Source organism: Anarhichas minor, unplaced genomic scaffold (genome assembly GCF_050575085.1).
Source record: "Anarhichas minor isolate MPS153535 unplaced genomic scaffold, ASM5057508v1 ptg000043l, whole genome shotgun sequence".
In the NCBI taxonomy this organism is placed as follows: Eukaryota; Metazoa; Chordata; class Actinopteri; order Perciformes; family Anarhichadidae; genus Anarhichas; species Anarhichas minor.
In genome coordinates this window covers 7,742,805-7,761,464 of record NW_027466489.1, presented here as the reverse complement: position 1 = coordinate 7,761,464, position 18,660 = coordinate 7,742,805, and the positions used below count along the sequence as shown (strand labels likewise).

The window sequence follows — 18,660 nt, the reverse complement described above, 5'->3', positions numbered from 1 at the left end:
GGTCAAGTCCTCCTTAGTGGAGTTAGCGAGCGAGACAGAATCCCCCGACCTTCCTGCTGGCTGTCAGAACCCAACAACTCCTCTTATCAGCGATTCACCAGCTGTGAGCCGGAAGCACGTCACAGTTCACAGAGACTGCTTCACTTCACCAAGGTAAGCGCTGCCTTTGCTCACGTGCTCATTTGCAGCGGATGTCTTGGCTCCGCTCTGACGTTTCTCTGCTTGGCAATGTGAATGACCTTTGACCCTGCATATTTGCTAATGAGCAGTGCTGTTTCTCTGCTGCTGCTGCTGCTTTGTGTTTATTGTTTTGTACAGTCAATCATGCTGCTTTTATTCTGTTGTGAAAATTCTCATGCTTGAATATTATGAGTATTAGTGAGCGGTAAAGAGGTTTGGTGGCATGTTTCGTCCCTCTGCTTCTGTTGTTTTGGCCATTATTCTTTCTATTTACTCCCTGCATGGTCTATAGTGGAGCCTGATGTTGTTTATTGGCTTTAGGGAGGTAAGCATACCTGTTTCCTTGCTACACTAAACAGCCGTAACGTTTTATCCGTGTACTGTTTTCTGTTGCTTATGAAATTTCACTAAGAGGACATTGTCTGCCTACGCCATTTGTTTTTTTTTCTTAATCTGCAGGTGTGTTGATGGTGGATTGACTTTAGTTCACAAAATAGAATATTCCATCATGGTCTGTGGTGCTAAGCAGGAAAGTGGCCACGATGCAGCTGGTGTTTTTTGCGGCCTGTATGAAATGGATTTCACATAATGGCTGGTGTCAGGCTCTGTGTCTAATGTGGCTCTCAGGGGACAGTATTCATCGCCACTCCCCAGTCTCTTCTGTGCTGATCTTGACTTGGTGTATGGTTGTAGTGAGTGCATATATCACTTCTGCACATAATCTGTATCCACAAGATAAATCCGCTGAATGAATTTAGGGATTATGCATTTTGGTCATTAAAACATGTGCGTCAATAGCCGTGTGCCGTATGCTTGAGAAAGACGCTGAACCCCAATATGCTCTTTTATTGTACGTCACTGGGGACATAAGCGTCAGCTTGAGGCCTTTACATGTAATTAACTGGAGTATTGCTGTAGTAACATAATTCACATTGTGTTGCCTTTAGTTTGTGGGAATCTTTTCCTTTGTCAATCCTATAGAAACGTACTGTACGAGAGATTTATAGCTTGATTCTCCCAGTAACAAATGAGTATGATGTCACTTGGCAAGGACAGTAAATATACACTAAAGCAGCTATAGTCAAGTCCAATTGCATGTCCACATAAAGCCTTTTAATTACTGCTGATAGGGTCATGAGGGGAACCCTCTCTTCCAAGAAAAACAATGAAACTTCTGGGACAGATTTTCAACACTAAATAGTCTAGAGAGCAATAATTTCACAATGTATACATATCAACATATTTCCCATATTGCTGTACATCATAGATATTCATCATATGATTAGAAGGAGTACATTGTTTTGGACCAGTCGGAGAAGTTCAAGGAGAATATTAAACATGTTTAGTTTGAGACTGACACCACGCTGAATTGTTCTCGACTCATTACAGTTTGTAAGCATGGATTACAACATTCCTCTCCTCTGGCTTTTCTGAATGTGAAACATCCGTGTGGACCACACTGTTAGTCTTTCCCTCGGGCCAATTTTAGCTCCGAAATGTTGTCAAATTGAGATGCCCATTTGATATCACTATGATGACAGAGAATGCCTGCGATGCCGCTCCTGTTATTTTTACAGAGTTCAACTGGATCACACGTTGTGGGGGACAAAGCGGCGCGGATACTATGACAGATTTAAACATCAGCAAAGTATTATTAATCCACTCTGTGTGTGTGTGTGTGTGTGTGTGTGTGTGTGTGTGTGTGTGTGTGTGTGTGTGTGTGTGTGTGTGTGCGTGTACAGTTTAGCTAATTGCTCGACGAAAACGTAACTTTTCAAAGAAAGTGACTTCCTTGAAGAGAATGTTACATTTAAACGTTGGAGATGTTTAGTGATGTGCCATCTGCCAGTCCAGTTATGTTTCTGCAAAATGTACTCCGGAATTCCCTGACAGCGAGCTGACCGAACTCTAAAACACCGACGCTGTTGGTTGCATTATCTTGATCCTCTCTCTCTGCCATAACTGAATTCTGGGCTAAAACACAGGAGACCGGAAGACCTCTAATAGGAGTGACAAGGTTTAATATAGAGCCAGTGAGGTATTTCGGGACCTGCATTTCAAAGGTAAAAATACCTCCCTAGACAGTTATACAAACTGGGACACTGTTGCACCCAACGCTGAACGAGGAAAATAATAACTTAGGTGTAAAAATGGGGCATCCCCTGCATAAATTCATGCTATCAGTTACAGATACACATATTGTTTTGTGTTGGCTGAACTGTTATATGAGTTATACATCTAAAACAAAATGTATATCTTTGAATGTGATGTTGGAGTTGTGAATAGCGACCTCAGGTACGGTAACTGTGACGTTCACCCTCAACCTATCAGAGTCCATAGTACGGATCAGTGCGGGCCTGGTGGTTCCCAATGTGGATGCAGGAATAACATGTTAAATTTCAAAACGGACTTAAATTGTCAGTGTTGTGCTTTATCACATTCGGTTGAACTGGGGAATGGAAATATGAACCTTTTGAGGGCCAGAGCCCCCCCCCCCCCCCCCCCCCCACTGTACTGTATATGTGAACGGCTCTCACCTTTCTAATCTTTAAGAAAAACACAGCCAACGTGCTCTTCATGTACATTCAAAGTAGGCTCCTTTTGTTTGCAATTAACTTTTGACTTGTGAACGTTTGACACGGCGTGTCATTTGGCTTCGTTCAAAGCACTTCGCTGCGGCTCCCCCCCCCCCCCCCTTTCATTACGTGGACTTCAAAAAATTTGTTGACCCTCAGCATCCACAGCTTGTTGTCAGAGTCATTTAGATCTACAAGCCCCCTCTGAGGGTTGTGTCTCCAACGGCCGAGCATGATGATGTCTGGCTGCAGTACCAGATGTTGAAAAAGTCAAACTCAGGGTCCACAGCTACTTGACTGCTCCTTCTGCAACGTCTTGGCCCAGTTTCATGAAATACTTCACTCCTCAAAAAAAAGCGGTCGGAGCCAGTGAATATGCACACAAAGGACTGAAAGCACAGTTGCTAAAGATTGCCTTGTTAAAGTTTTCTGTCACAATACGATGACAGAAGAAACATGCTGTGCTGGCCTTTGCGATGAAGACTGAGCGATGAGAAAGGCTGCACAACCTTAAGATACAACTCCGCACTGAGAAGCATTGGAGACAGAGGGTGTATGACAACAAGGACCTCATACAAATATACATTTTTAAACAGAAACTTGTTTTTTTATATTTTCCTGTATAATTAGGATCATCAGCTTTACAGTACATATCTTGCTGTTCAGTTCTAGTTAAGATCTGCGACAATTTAGCAGCATATAAATGTTTTCTAATGTACATTCTCAGGCCTTTTAGTTTGAGGGAAGTAGCATTATACGTTGTTAGCAGCGTAAACTGTTGGAGGCACACAGCTGTGGTGTGGTGGTGTCTGTTAAAGCTGGCAGTATTGAAGGTGAACCACCATTGTTTACTGATGTACTGAACCTTCATCACATCAACGGAAAATCTATTTCTTTATATATCCAACTGAGACCAAACAGCACACAGGGGTAAAACAACAACACATTAGCTTGAGCGTAAAGCTCCTGGACAGTGATCCAAGTTAAAAATAATGAAATGTGCCTCAACATCAGTGATCCGTAGCTTTAAGCTACGGATCACTGATGTTAGAGTCAATGCAAGATGTAGTGAATGTTCTTTTCTTTTTTTCTTCTTCTTTTTTTACATAAACAAAATGAAAAGGCTGCATCTGAGTAAAGTACTGTAAGATTTCCAAACATTTCTATAGCATTCTGGAGTTTACTGCCATCAAAGTGGAGGCATGTGTGGTGGATGAAGAAGAAAAGGAAACAAACATGGCCAAGAGAAAGTAGAAGTAGGTAACTTATGGCGAACAACAAAGGCTGCAGGCATGATGGCTAACCGCGGCAAAAACAGCTGCTTTGGTAGAGGCATGGTGTTTAAGGTACTGATTAGGTTGTAACGGTATGAGATTTTTACTGTTTCTTTGAAAATATCACAGTATTAAGGTACGGCGATGTACGGTATTACATTAGTAGTAGTAGTAGTAGTTGTAGTAGTAGTAGTAGTAGTTGTAGTAGTAGTAGTAGTAGTTGTAGTAGTAGTAGTTGTAGTAGTAGTAGTAGTAGTTGCAATGGCCCTAAAAGGAACAAGAACCGAATTTCAACATACAAAATTAAAAACCTGATTTATAAAATAGTATGGAACTATAATATGTTATATGACTGAAGTTTACATGTTGGCGGCACTATAGGATGTTAAATGAAAACAAACATCAGCTGTTTTTTAAAATAATGTCCTATGATTGTTAACAATTACTGTGTATATATATATATATATATATATATATATATATAAGACAATATTTAATACTGTAGGTGTGCAACAGCGGAGTCGGCCTCCTCCCGTCAGTTTTATTTGATAAACCCATGAGTTTTAGGACTCACCAGACACCGAATCACTGCACAGCAGTTTGGAATATTATTGCACTGGATTTGACAACTTTGGATTCCATCACATCAAAAATATGGTCCTGCATGACTATCATCAGGTGAAGGTGTTAAGTAATCTACATAGTACAATGTATTTGATTGGCCTACACAACGTTTTTTCCAGACAATGTAAAAATTTTTTTGACAGAGTAGCCTAATTGAAATGTATATGGGGGCTGTGTTTTTTTTGGGGGGGGGGGGGTTATGCTGTTCTTTTGTCTTTCTGAACACGGTCTAAGGACAATTGCTTGAAGCTGTCGCAGTAGCGCCAAAACACAACAAAATGAAAACAAAGACAAAGAGCCAGAGGTAGAAATGATAAAGTTCTCCATCAGGAAACACAGCCAGAGTGTGTTGGACCAATTGCAGGCAGAATATGTGGGATACTGTATGGAAAATGTTTCAGACACCACTCCAAAGTCCATACGCCGCTTCACTGTTCCTGCTTAGTCCGTCGTTTCTCTCCCGGGAACCTGCTCAAAAGTATGCAGCCACTTTAACGTTCTTCTGTTTGCGGTTCCTTCCGGTTCACAGTGTGATTATTTGATCTTATCCGAGTAGGAACTTTTTCACAAGCTCCCTCCGACTGTTTGCTGGTTTGTTAGAGTTGCACTCATTAGCAGCAATTGTCTTTTTTTGTATTTGAAATGATTTGTTGCAGTACCATACAATGATATCATTTTAAATGATACAATGTCAGTGTTTTTACAATACCTCCAAAGATCTCTCCGTCTTTCTTTACGTGTCTCTCTTCAGGCTAAATATTACTGTAAATATGATCATCGGTATGAGCAGGATGTCATGTTCTCACACCGTCTTAACACTCTATAAAACAAGCAGACATCACCTCATAACTCTGCCTCAAACAAGGGTGCGTTTACAACAGAACAATACAATATATTCAGCCGTTTTGTATCAAAGATTCAATGTTTATCTTAAAAAAAAGCACTTGTTAAAGCAGCACACACTCAGTAACTGGGCCGAATTTCCAGTTTAGCATCAACGTGTAGTCTCTGCTTCATGAAGCGTCAACGGGATCAAAAGCCGGAGAGGTATGACAGTTAAGAGATCCCAATTATATATCCCATAATACAATGCAGTCATTAGCGAGCAGGTTGGTGAGTCCGTCCGTAGGGACTTGTGATTGGTCAGGTCTCCTCGTTAGGTGATGTCCAGCCAATCGGGCCGCTTGTGGGGCTTGCAGGTGTGAACGTCCACCAAGTCCTCGCAGTGGCTGCACTCCACGGCGCAGCACCACTTGAACTTGCACTCGCACTTGGTGACATGTTTGACGCGCATGGTGTCGTAGCCCCGCCCACAGCACATGACCTCGCAGCCGTCTGTGCCTCTGGAGGACTTGTTGCACACTCGGCCTGCTGTGCCCAAGGAGCCTGTGAAGAAGAATGTACATGTTTGCGTTGGAGAGTAAATCATAGTTTTCTTCTGGCATAGGGAAACATCTCATTTGGTTCACAGACCTTTACCAGCGCAGCACGCATTATTACATGAAAATATACATTTCTAGTCTGAAAAAAATGTATGCTACATTGGAAAATGAGTGTTATTCCTATAAGTTTAATGTTTTCATATTAATAAAAGTTTTTTTTTTTTTTTTTTTTTAACATTCAACTAGACAAACCATGATTACAGCCTTACCTTAAAACCATTTTAACCAACAATTAAGTACAGTTGTGTAGCTTTTTAATGTTTAAAAAAATGTGTATTTTTTGTGTTACAGAAACACAATTCTGGTTGAGCTGTGGTTGCATACAAATTGCTTTGACATAACGTAATAGCAGACATTTGATCTTGCTATTTACATTTCTTTTTTTGGGTACAAGCTGCCATTGGCCTCCTATTTCAGCTGGCATTCTCCTCCCGCTAACTATTTTGCAAGAGCACCGTCTCTGCATTTGTGCCCAAGACGATTGTGATCGGTTACAAACAAGTCAAGAGCGTTTTCCCCCTATACCAGAAAGATAATGTGTGGCTCCACACCTTTCTTTAGCGCTGACACATCGCTGTGGAGATAAGTCAGGCTATTCAAAACTAAATGTCCACTAGCTATTTGCTAGCTCTGTCTCTCTGGAGTATCTGAGTGTTGTGCTGAAAACGGATGCATGCTGCTCCTGGAAATGAGGTTCATGAGCTGAGCCTGTGAGCCGGAAAGCCAAAATATAAAGGTGAGAGAGGCTGTAACGCTCTGTAGAGCTGAGGGGGGACAGCAGGGATGGGTGATTTCGCACTACACATGAATGTTTGATCCAGTGCCGTTACAAAAATAGTGATAAGTGCCGCTAAAGGAATCAGAACTCTATTTTTGAAGTGTGAACAACATGCACCTTTTCTATTGCACATACAGTAACTCTATAGTCACTGTTCTTCTTCAGTGGTTGTTTGTCCGAGTCACATATCAGCTCAACTTAATTCCTTTTTGGAAAACCTCCAGTGAGCACATACTGTAGATGTCCAGAACTGCTAATCTTGGCAGTTGACCACCTCTGAACACCACGGTGAATATTTTTGATGCTGAAAACTGAAACAGTTTTTCCAAAGCGGAATTTCCACACTCCTCGGCAGGGTATTGGCTTACAGACACGCTGACAGAACAGTCTCGGAGAACAAACACAAAGATGTCCACGTACTCGGGTGTAAAATCTAAGCCTAAGATCAAATGCCATGTCTAATAACAGAGCGTCCCTGATGCAAAGAAAAAAAGGATAAGAGGAGCTATTCCCCTCAGGCTCTAGGGAGTGGAGCCTAATACTGACCAAAGGAAGGATTTGAAAAATAAGCCTGCATGTATCCTTAGGCTATGAATTCCTATACAATGGAGATTAGTGGCGAGGAGGGTCATAAGCTTCTTTTTAAGATCACCTTTTAACAAGGAAAGACGGCCTTTCCTTTGAGCGAACACACCTCCATTACCCCTCAGTTGTCAAGCTGCCACCAAGCTAACAGCAGGGAGGAGTGGGAGAATCTGGCGGTACCGTCATGTCCCCCCTGCACATGTGCACTACGCTACCTTACCTAACCTATTAACAGTGAGCTAGTGAACTCCTTCACGCTCTATTGAAGGGGGCTGGGTTGGAGGAGAGAGACAGAGCTTAACAAGGTAAAGCAAACACTAGGAATTAAAGGGGATGTGAAAGGTCAAATCATTGAACGGTAAGCTGTGTAGGAATGCAAGCCTCCAGTGGACGAGCCTCTGATTCTCAGAGCTTTTCGAAGTGACCAACCACCTGTTTGACTCGTCTCCTAACAATATACTCAATTGTCTTTTAATTGAAAATTGGAAACAAATGTATTAAATGATTGAACAAAAAAATGCGTCACTGAATCTGAGAATATAGATTGACGGTGTTTTGCTGACCTGAATAAAATATAGATATGTCTTAATTATGAATTATTCCACATACTGGGGATGTCTCAATCCAGTCTTTATGATCAGTTTTATTTTAGCCAATATATGTCCCGATGTGATCCTTGGGATCGGGATTTGGATCATCTCTACCACGTATAATAGTTTTATATTTCATAGCAAGGTACCCAGGACATTATGTCGGCTAAGAGAGATTGCCGTTGGCTTTATCAGATAAACGTTGGTGCTTTAAAGGGCTGATGACCTGTAATGTAATGGGATGATGGCAGAATTCTGGTGGGGAAAGTCAAAAGTAGAGCCATGCCAGTGTGTTTGGTGATATTGGCTTATTCATACACGTTGACCGAAAATGGACCAAAAAAAAAGAAGGGATTTAGAAACAGTGATGTAGTTTGTCCACCAGAGGGCACTGACAAGCGTCTCAGTACATATCTTGGTCACAATTCTTACAAAACAAAGTCAATGGTTCTTTATACAACATTGTTTGTTTATGTTATGTTTTTTATGTAAATACATATTTACTGGATTTCTAAGCTCACAAATATCTCCAAACTTAAGCATGGCTAAATACCAAAAAGGACGTTTGGGAAAACGTTGCGTAACTTGAGTTAACTAACTCTTTTAAAAATGACATGATCAATGTCTTGATTTAAATAAGAGCACTGAGCTCAGAGCAGTGTATCATTTAGTAAATGTAGAGCCACCATTGTCCTACAGTCTTTATTTCCCTCTTGTTAATCATGTGCAGTATCAATAGAAATGTTCACTATTTAAAGAAAATAACGATCAAACTCCACAACGACAAAAACCTAATTTCTTCCTTTCTTCACTCACCTGCTGAGCGGTCCGTGAGACAGTAATCTGGTGAGTTCTCGACGTACACCAACTCATTCTTGGTGCTTCCCTTGAAGTCCTTGTCAGCCACCATGAAGCCCGTCCCGTCCTGGTTCATGGTCACCTCGATGGCTGTGTTGTACTTCTTGCGAAGGTAGTCTCCCGTTCGCCTGAAGTCAGACATCGCCAGCCAGCAGGTCCTCAGAGAACAGGAGCCGCTGACCCCGTGACACTTGCACTCCAGCTTCATAAAGCGCTTCACTGCCTAGAGCAGAGGTCAAAGGTGACAGGGTGTTAAGCCTATGATGTTGCCCACGGCATGATGTAGGTGTGATCAGCTCTGCTTCCCTCTGACTGGAGTTTGCTTTAAGTTCTCTTCCTCCAGAGACCTTCTGAAACAATCTGGCTTGTTTGTGTTGAACCTGAAACTAAATCTAATCTACCGCTGAAAGCAAATTCATAGTATGTATGTGTGAATATAAATATATATATATATGGGTGGTATAATCCCTAATAATATATCATAATTGATGTTTAAGACGCGTACTCTGAATGTTTTAAGGAGTCAGAGTGCATCAAAATATAGCTTGTTTATAAGAATATATTCTCCTACCGAAGCCACAGAGCCCTCCCACGTAACGAATCCCAATTCAACCCCTGCTGCTCACCATCCGTCCGCACCGGTTGTTGTGCAGGTTCATCAGCGCTCGAGCGTCTTTCACCATCCTCTCTCGAGCGTCGACGAACGCCTTGGCAAATTTGATGCCGTAGTTGATGTTGTCGCTGCATCCACCCCAGTCGAAGATGCCCCTGTCGTCGCTCGCTCGCCCCCGCTTGTGGCCGTCGCAGTTGCAGATCTTTAGCTCCCCCTGACTGCAGGCCCTGGTAATGGCGTAGACCACTCCTGCCGAAGAGATTGCGTACACGAACGCTGCCTCGCGGCTGCCTGGGTGCGCGGGAAAGAGAGGTGTTGTAATGAAATCCTTCGGAAAATTTGTTACTTTGAATTTGTTTGCAAATTTTCTTACTGACACTTTTAATTTCGACAGTGTTGTAAACGTTAACGTAAACCGCACCACAACTGGTTTTGTTGCTTTCTTTGGTGGGATTCAAGCTGCTCAGTAAAGCAGCCTTTCTCCAGTATATTCCTGACAGCAGGAGCACAATAATCATTCCATTTATGGTGGATGGTCCAGACAGTGGTAGAAGCATGCTGGCTATAGCACCACAGTCCACCTCACTCTCCTATCACCTTTTTTTATTTTGCACAGATGGCAGCTTTCTCAGTCACTGGGCTGTGTTTTCATTTCAGACAAGAGGAGATTTTGGGGGTTATTTGGTCTGGCTTTCCCACCCACCTCCTGCTCTCATTCCTGCTCACGCAGTGAAGCAGGACACAGGCGATATGTCAGGGAGTAAAGCTTTGTCTGGCTGCCAGAGACATCTACCCAAATATTTACATCTCCTATTACTGTTTATACATCACCAGTGTGGATCTCTCGATCTGCTACTTGTTTTCGGAGAACATCCACTTTCCCAATCTTCCCTCATTCCAGAGAAGGTGAAAACAAAAAAAAATCCACCACTTTCTCTTTCAGTCTGAATTCTAGGACCGAGTTGATTTAATAAGACACCAATTAATTCTCTGCTTATCCGGTAACAGCAGAGGCATTTACAAGGATGATTAACTCGAGTGTCTCTGACATAAACAACCGCTGTCACGCACGCACAAGGAACCACACAGATAGAAAGCCCCCGTCACACATGTGCAGACTCACTTCGCAGCATCACCCTCCCAAACACAGTGTGGTCCCGGTCCAGCGTGCTGCAGTTCCAGCGGTGGTGTCTGAACTGGTGCTGGCACTCTTTGATCCACTCTTTGGCTCCCTCGCCGAGGGACTGCATCAGGTCCGGGTGCCGCTGGCACAGCTGCCGCTGCTTGTTCACCAGGCCGGGAATGTTGTCGCAGATCACCCGAGCACCCAGCGCTCCGATGTACCTGCAAGACACGGTATTGATCGTGTTAAAGGGGCACTCCACCAATGTTACACGTAGTGTTTATTCGTCCTGTGGGCCTATACACGCCTTAGCCTGTGCAAAGTGGAGCACTGTATTGTGGCTCTGGAGGAGCTGTGTCAAGTCTGAGAAAGTAACCCACGATGATGTCATCAGGGTTATCTCGAGGGTTCACGCAGTGTGGGTAGAATGGGATTTGGTAGTGTTTGTGCCTTGTTGCAAGATGGTTACCTCATTTGCAATTGTGGAATAAGTTGTATTGGTTTTATTTTATTTAAGTGTTACTGTCAGCGATGGCGATTTTGCAGACATTTTCTCACTGGTTTGTTGACATTTTTGTTGTTTTTTTTGACCAACTGTGAGATATTTTATCCGTCATAAGTTCCTGATAACTCCAACTTTGTAGTTAGTCATAGTTCCTTGTCCTGACCAAGAAATGGCCAGAAAAAATTTGCCGCCCGCACCCCCCAACCCTCTGTAAAGTGGCAATTTCACTTTTTTACACTTTTTGTAGTGTTTTCTTTTTGTAGTACACAAACAAGACACTATGTGTTAAAGAAATGCAGAGGTGATTGGAGGTGGATTTTGTTATTTTTGGACTGAGCCAGGCTGGCTGTTTCTGGTCTTTATGCTAAGCTATGTCAGCCGGCTGCTGTTTGTAGCTTCATATTTAGCGTACAGACGAGAGAGAGAGACACATCTTCTCATCAGTCTCTCGGCAAGAAAGCAAATCAAGTTATTTCCTCAAAATGTCGAACTTGTCCTTTTAAATCGAGATTACCCGATTGGCCTCCTGCTAGCGTGCCTACATTTCTTCACATCCATACCTTTGTCTTGTTGAGACTCAGATATTCAGGACGTAGAAGAGATTATTAAATTCCTCACGTTCAGTGAAAAGCATCTCTTTCCCTGTGACGGGCCTTATTGCTTCCTGCTCCATTCAGACATAATCCCGTACTTTGTAGCAACTCTTAAAAGGGCGGATCACATGCTGGTGGTATTGTGACACTGGGGGGGGGGGGGCTCTCTTATCAACAGAGGACAGTCATCAACAGTGCAAGTGACCGCTCAGGCCTTTCCCTCCCAGCCAGACAGATCAACCATATGTAGGCGCAGCCCTCCCCCCCCTTTCTCCTGCCCCCCCTCCCTAAACCTGAACGCTCCACTCTCCATCCGGATATCATTATAGGCCCTAATCGCAGCCACATTTGTGTCGCCTGGCCACCGAGACAGAAACGGACGTAGCAGGCATTTTCCACTCCCATTATGGCTGTCCCGGTCCCGGTCCCGGTCAAACTGCGACTATCTGCCTGAGCAGTAAAGCAGAGCAGAAGCACTACTTGTGTTTATTGTGCGTTGTACATGCCGGCTGTGCCAAAAGACCCCTGACCGTCTCCCAGAGGACACACGCATAGAAAGGGAGAGGGAAGTGGGTCCTGTGCAGCAAAGGCACATGGGGCTCATCTAAATTATCGCAATGGTTAAAAATAGGCCCTAACAATATCAACCAGGATTAAATAAGTATTAATCATCTCGACACCAAGCTCCCAAGACTCTCCTGCTCTGTGGCTCTCTCAGTTTCTCTGGAATTGATTTAATCATATTTTTTTCACAATGTATTTGCAAAAGGGATTATTGCACAATGGAAAATAGGATAACGTATGCTTTTGGCTCTCTTGGGACATTACCATTCACGTCGTTATTTACAAAGGGTGCATTTTTTTAAATCTAAATCCATCTTGTAAAACAGAGGCTTATTGTTATGGGGGTGCAAGGCTGCACATGAAGGAAGAAAACGTAGAATTAGAACTGCTTCTCTGCGGTTGGTTAAATATAAAGTGGGCCACACATCAAATACAATTTCTGTAAGTGTGGCCGACACATGAGACCAACTTCAGGTGGGTGGGATGAGGGGGTGCATATCCTCCATGTTTTGGTTTTTTCACCTCTGAGCATTTAAAACCTCAAGAGAATTATCATCAAGGGGCATTTATTCATGCACCAGTGCCAGCACCTGCCACTTGCTTCGGGCAAGATGGATGGATTGGGGAGATCCCCCAACCCCCCCAACACCATTCATCTCAATGAACACATGACATACATTACTGCGCCAAACATTTCACTTTGCATTGATGTTGAAAAAATAAATAAAAATAAAACAAGAACAAATTCCCATGCAGAGGTGACCTAAAATGAATGTGAATGTGAATGAATGTGAACATTATTAGCTTTTATTGGATATAAATGTTTCACTAAATTGTTGTAGTTTCTTTTGGCAAAACCCAGGTGCCTTAAAATTAAAATTACGATTATCCCTTTTTTTCTGCGTTTTTAACAGCATAGTTTTCCATCTTTATACCTGACAGAGAAAAAACATTCGTGGAAATGGTACATTTGAGAATAGAATCTAAACATTTTGTTTTGCATCAGAATCCTTTTCTATAAACTTTTCTATAACTTAACTTAGATTATTAGTTTTATAGATGTTTATGTAATTAATAACAAATACATCGTGCTTGTAAATTAAACGGATCTAAACATCAGCAGACGCGCTGTAAAGAGCTCACTCACCACCACGATGAATCCACCCTCGGTGTGAAAATCAGCAGGAGCAAAATAAAAATGAAGTAAATTTTGATGGGTTTGGAGTGATGTTGGGTTTTTCTCCCATTTCCGCTCCCCATCGCCCTGCTGCTGTGTGCTGCGCTCCGAGACTTCATCAGACAAAACATGTTTCTTCCTTTCATGTGTTGGCAAAAGCTGCACAATCAGGTGTGAATGTCCTTGACGCTTGTCTGCCGTCCATCATCTGGGATCAAAAAGAGCTTCACGTGGAAGGAAAGTGCTTAAGACTCCACCGGTCAACATTTTAATAAAGCCAAGCAGATTTTCCTTCTGTATCCATAATCTTCAGCAGCGTCGGTGATCATGAGCAGAATAAGTCCCGTCTCAGATGTCTCCAACGGTCTTGTATCAGCAATAATTGAATATTCAACTTTTCTCCCCAGTTTGTTGCGCACTGAATTTAATACTATTAAAGCTGCGGGGGGGGGGGGGGGGGGGGGGGACAAATCCGATGCTGTTTAACACGGTGGCGAGGTCGCTTAAATCAGAGGCGCGTCAAGTGGAAGAACCGTTTCCGTGGATCATTACGCGCACCTTTCCTCCTGCAGCCAGGAATGAAGATGCGCACCGTAACGCGCAGCGCTCCGCTCCAGTGCGTCAGCTGTCTGTGACCCCCCCCCCCCCCCCCCCCCCCCCCCCTTCCCCCCTCCCTCCACCCCTTTGTCTGAAAATGACAAATAGCGGTATGTAGACCAACAGACAGCAGGGCAGGAGATGTATATATTTAGTTTGATGGAAAGTAATCCTGCCCGGGATATCTACGGAGCAACGCATCCAACTTGTTGCCATTTCAAGACAACCGTTACAACACAGCCTCGCACAGTGATATTCCTTTAATATGTGCCTGCACTCCCCTACCATGTCATTAGCTCTAAAACATGTGTGGGCTTTTTCTCTGTGTTATGCCTTGGCATTTTGTGCCGTTCATTTTATGATAGGAGTATTTCTCTAATAGGAATATTGAGTTCGGAACCCTTTAGGACTGTGCTTAACACACTTAAACTGAACCAAAGAGCCTCCTCGGGCATCCATGTTAAATACATACTTTATTCACAGAGATTATGAATAGTATCGATACAAATGTAATCACTAGACCGAACATTGGTGTTTCCGATGAATACAAATGAGGCAGGTATAGGTTGTCCCTTTGTGTCGTCGGTGTTGAGGGAGCCTTCAGCTGTGAGGGGTCAAGCTTTCGTGCTTTGACACATCATTAAACAGGAACTTAGTGTCTCCATAGAGATAGGTAAGCCTTCCCAGGGGGCATTTTAGACATCGTTTCATTTGCCCGCTGGTCCAGTATGATGTCTAAGATTTCTGGCTCAAGAAACCCTTTAAAAATCACTTCCACAATTGTAAATACCTGCAGATTGCAGTCGAGAAATCTAAATCACTTTCCTGAAAAGTTGCCAAAAGGTTTAGTCAGTCAGTTAAAATATATCTGCCACAAAGCATTTTACAATATGTACAACATAAGACACCACCTATCATAAGACCCTCAGAGGAGAGATTGCTCTTCCAGGAAGGAGAAGCATTCAATAGATGTCGTGTGCACAGAAAAGACAGGAGAAGAAACAGAATGACACTATTTGGTAAGAAGACTACATTTCAAAGTTAAATGTATGGATCTGGTGCACTTTGAGAGCAAAATGAACAATTGTGTGCTTTAGTGGACAGCCACCCTTTTGTTGTGAAGTGTAAAAATATATACATTATGAAGCCGTGGTGGGCCTAGGCTGCAGGTAATTCATGGGAAACACTGGATTAGTCATGGAAAATGAGAACTGTGGAAGTTTTCCCTTTTGTATCAAGCTGCAAGAAGTTGACGTGTGTGAATTTTGCGATGTGACCGTTGTGCGTGCTCATATCGCAATGTCGATGCTGGAATGATGCACCCTGCAGCTCTACTTGCCCAATACAGTATATCACAATGGACTGGAAGATACAGTATGAGGAACGATTTTAATGTGAATTTCCCCCAGTTCATGTTGAGGTTGGAAAAAGGGTGGAGAAAATACATTGTCCTTGTAATTTATCTGTGTCTGGAACCAGATTTGTGTCCCATGTAACTTGTTTAAAGATACAACTCCACATGCAGTAGTATAGTAGCATCTTACATTTACATAGCGATTGACTTTTCACATGTCTTATACTGTATATCTGGCATGTGAAGTAATGCCTGATTTCTCCAAGTTTGGCATGAGGCCAGATATATTCCTTTTCCGAAGATGAACAACACGTTCTAAAAAGTTGCCTTCATGCCATATGACTCGGGGTGGGCAGAGTAAATACCCCCCCCCCCCCACACACACACACACACTCCTGTGCTGTGTGTGTGTGTGTGTGTGTGTCTGTCTGTCTGTGTGTGTGTGTGTGTCTGTCTGTCTGTCTGTCTGTCTGTCTGTCTGTCTGTCTGTCTGTCTGTCTGTCTGTCTGTCTGTCTGTCTGTCTGTCTGTGTGTGTGTGTGTGTGTGTGTGTGTGTGTGTGTGTGTGTGTCCGTGTGTCCGTGTGTCCAGCAGGTAGAGAGAGACGGTGATGAGAAGCTGTGTGCGTGTGAGAGCGTGTGGTCATTTTAATCAGTGCAAATCCAGGGGTGTTAGTTAGAGACCCACGTAAAGGTCAGCAACAATGTGGCTGCCTAAAAATACCACAGCATGGACCGCAAATGGAATAGTGTGTTTGTGAATGCAACCTGTCATCTGTACGGATTTTCAAATTACACTTTTTCATCTTTTTTCAAAACAACAAATAAATGCATATAACTTTGTGTACAATACAACATAGGCTAATGTTTTGTAGGCTTTGAGCCTGTCCTTTCTGGCATTCTCCACTCTTATTCTATGTCGCACACAGACAGACAGACACACACACACACACACACAAAGCCCAGCTGTTTGTCCTTCAGTTATGTCATATCTAGATTTGGAGCGACACTCGGATCCTCATTACATGTGACCCTGTCTTTGACCCTGTATAGATTTTACAATGACAACTCCATAACAAATTGCTTTACAGGGGAGCAGGTGACGGCGGCGATAACGCTTGCCATCCGGCCCTCCCTCTCCCTCTGTCTCCCGCTTTGAGCCAGCTCCAGCTGTGGTCTTAAAGAGGCTCAGTGTGGGGGGACCGAGCTCCTATTCTAGGCCCATCTCAGGGCCTGGGCTAATTTTGGACGGAGAAGAGGGGCCGACAGGGAGAAAAGGAAAAAAAGAGAATGAGAGGATAAGAAAGAGATTGGACCACCACATGCCACGGCACAGATGAGTGCTCGGGTGACAGCGATCATGTTCTTTGTTGTGGGACCCGTGCAGTGACGCCAGTCATCACTGATACAGACAACAGAATGGATGGCTTGACGGGCTGTATTTTGTGCAACAGGTCCGAAATGAGACGGTTGTAAATTTGTGGTTTAGCTCTTGACAGGTCACGCGCTCCCTCCTTGACCTCGGTTTTGTCGTCTCATTCACACAACATGACACTGCAGCCATGACACCGTGTGTCTTTATTGTACATCTGTGCACCACAGTCGTAAAGTACAGCGCTCACCAGACCTGCCCAGGAGGGACATGTGGCGGCTGTAGCAATCCTTTTCAAGTTCAGGTTCATTTATTTATGCATGTAGTGACTTATCGCAAGCACATCTCACAAAATCTTAGTGGAATTTTTTTTTTTTTAAAGATCTTTAAAATCTTTTTTTATCTTTATGAGGTTGGGTACTTAAAAAGAAATAGAATCCACTGTTCTGTGATTTATTACAAAGGGGGAAAAAAGTTGCAAACAATTTAATTACTACCCCTCTTGTGATGTGGAATCCTAACATGAGGAAAGCCAAGATCCTTTTGGGGTCATGACCCATAGCTTGAATAAACTTTTTTTTTAGAAGGCATCATTTTTGATCCAAGTCATGCAGCCCTAAGCCTGCATCAGAACTTGAATATCAATGCGTACAAATGCATTTCTGGTAATATGCCACATTTTGACTACTCGTACAAAACCAAAAAGGAAACCAGAATGTGTGCTGTGCAAGCTATCATTGACCATTAGGGTTCTTCACAACAATCAAAGAAGGTATTCAAATAAAGACTATTATGCCTTCTGCTCAGTGTTGTGGATCGTGTCCCAGCAGAGGACAACAGTAGAGTGGAGTGAGCAGCCATGCTGGCAGTGACGGCGGCGAGGACGTGGCCCCTCACAGCTCATCAACCTGAGCCTGTGTTTATGGAGGTTGAGAAAGATGGGGCTTTGGTGGAGAACCAGGCGTGCCTGTGCTGGATCCGGGGATGCGGCCCTGCTGTAGTCCCACACTGGAATGTTAATTAGGTGAACTGAGCAGAGGAGAGGTGACCCGTCCCGTTAACCAGCCAACCCTTCCCCAACAACCGGGAGGGGGATTTAGTTTTTGACGGAAAGCCCAGTCAGCATGTGCTCTGCATATATATATATATATATACTGTGACATTAGATAACACAGAGGAGATATTTGTCGAGTATTGTCCGTGCACTTACACAATTCTGACCTCTTCACCACCACGGCCCAGTTTCTCTTATAAGTTGCATCACTTCACCAACATACCAATAGAGTTATAGTTGAAGCAACACGGGGCGGAAATTAACAAACAGTCCACTTAAGGGTGGCAGTCCACTTAAGGGTTTCATAACTGATCTTCGCAACCAAATGGGAGCAAAAGTTCAGTTTCTTCTTTTCATAATCCAAATAGCCATAGAGCACATACACACAAATACATATTAATGTTCTATAGTAGAATAAAGCCACCAATACAGCACTGACTCCATATTTTGTCTTGTATGCCGTGTCTGTAATCTTCAGAGCATCTCCACTGAAATTTGATTTGCCAATTCATAAAAAAAGTGTTGCTACTATATTTAAAAAGATAATAATAAGTATGGTATGTCTATTCTACATGAAACTAACATACCTGTAATGTTCAGACGTTTAGATTCACAAACACATCCACGCTGCATTTTTACAGCTATCTTTCATGCTGCTAACAGATCAAGTGCACGTTGATACAATCTATTAAATATTATTAATTATAAAAACACGGTTGATTGTATATATGAAAGACACTGTCGATGTCAAATATCCGAGGAGTAATAATTCATGGGTTCCCAGCCCACTGATCTGTACTGCT

The 18,660-nt window shown here is 43.0% G+C and overlaps 1 protein-coding gene across 1 annotated transcript; it reads right to left on the bottom strand.

The window, feature by feature from the left end:
- Positions 1–5,810: 5,810 nt before the first annotated feature.
- LOC142970601 (protein Wnt-2b-A-like) lies at positions 5,811–13,628 on the bottom strand. The gene is made up of 5 exons (XM_076110934.1): positions 13,453–13,628; positions 10,644–10,864; positions 9,534–9,811; positions 8,866–9,130; positions 5,811–6,040 (listed from the first exon to the last, which is right to left on the bottom strand). Exons 1-5 carry the CDS (start codon positions 13,626–13,628, stop codon positions 5,811–5,813), a joined length of 1,170 nt encoding a protein of 389 aa, XP_075967049.1.
- Positions 13,629–18,660: the final 5,032 nt, after the last annotated feature.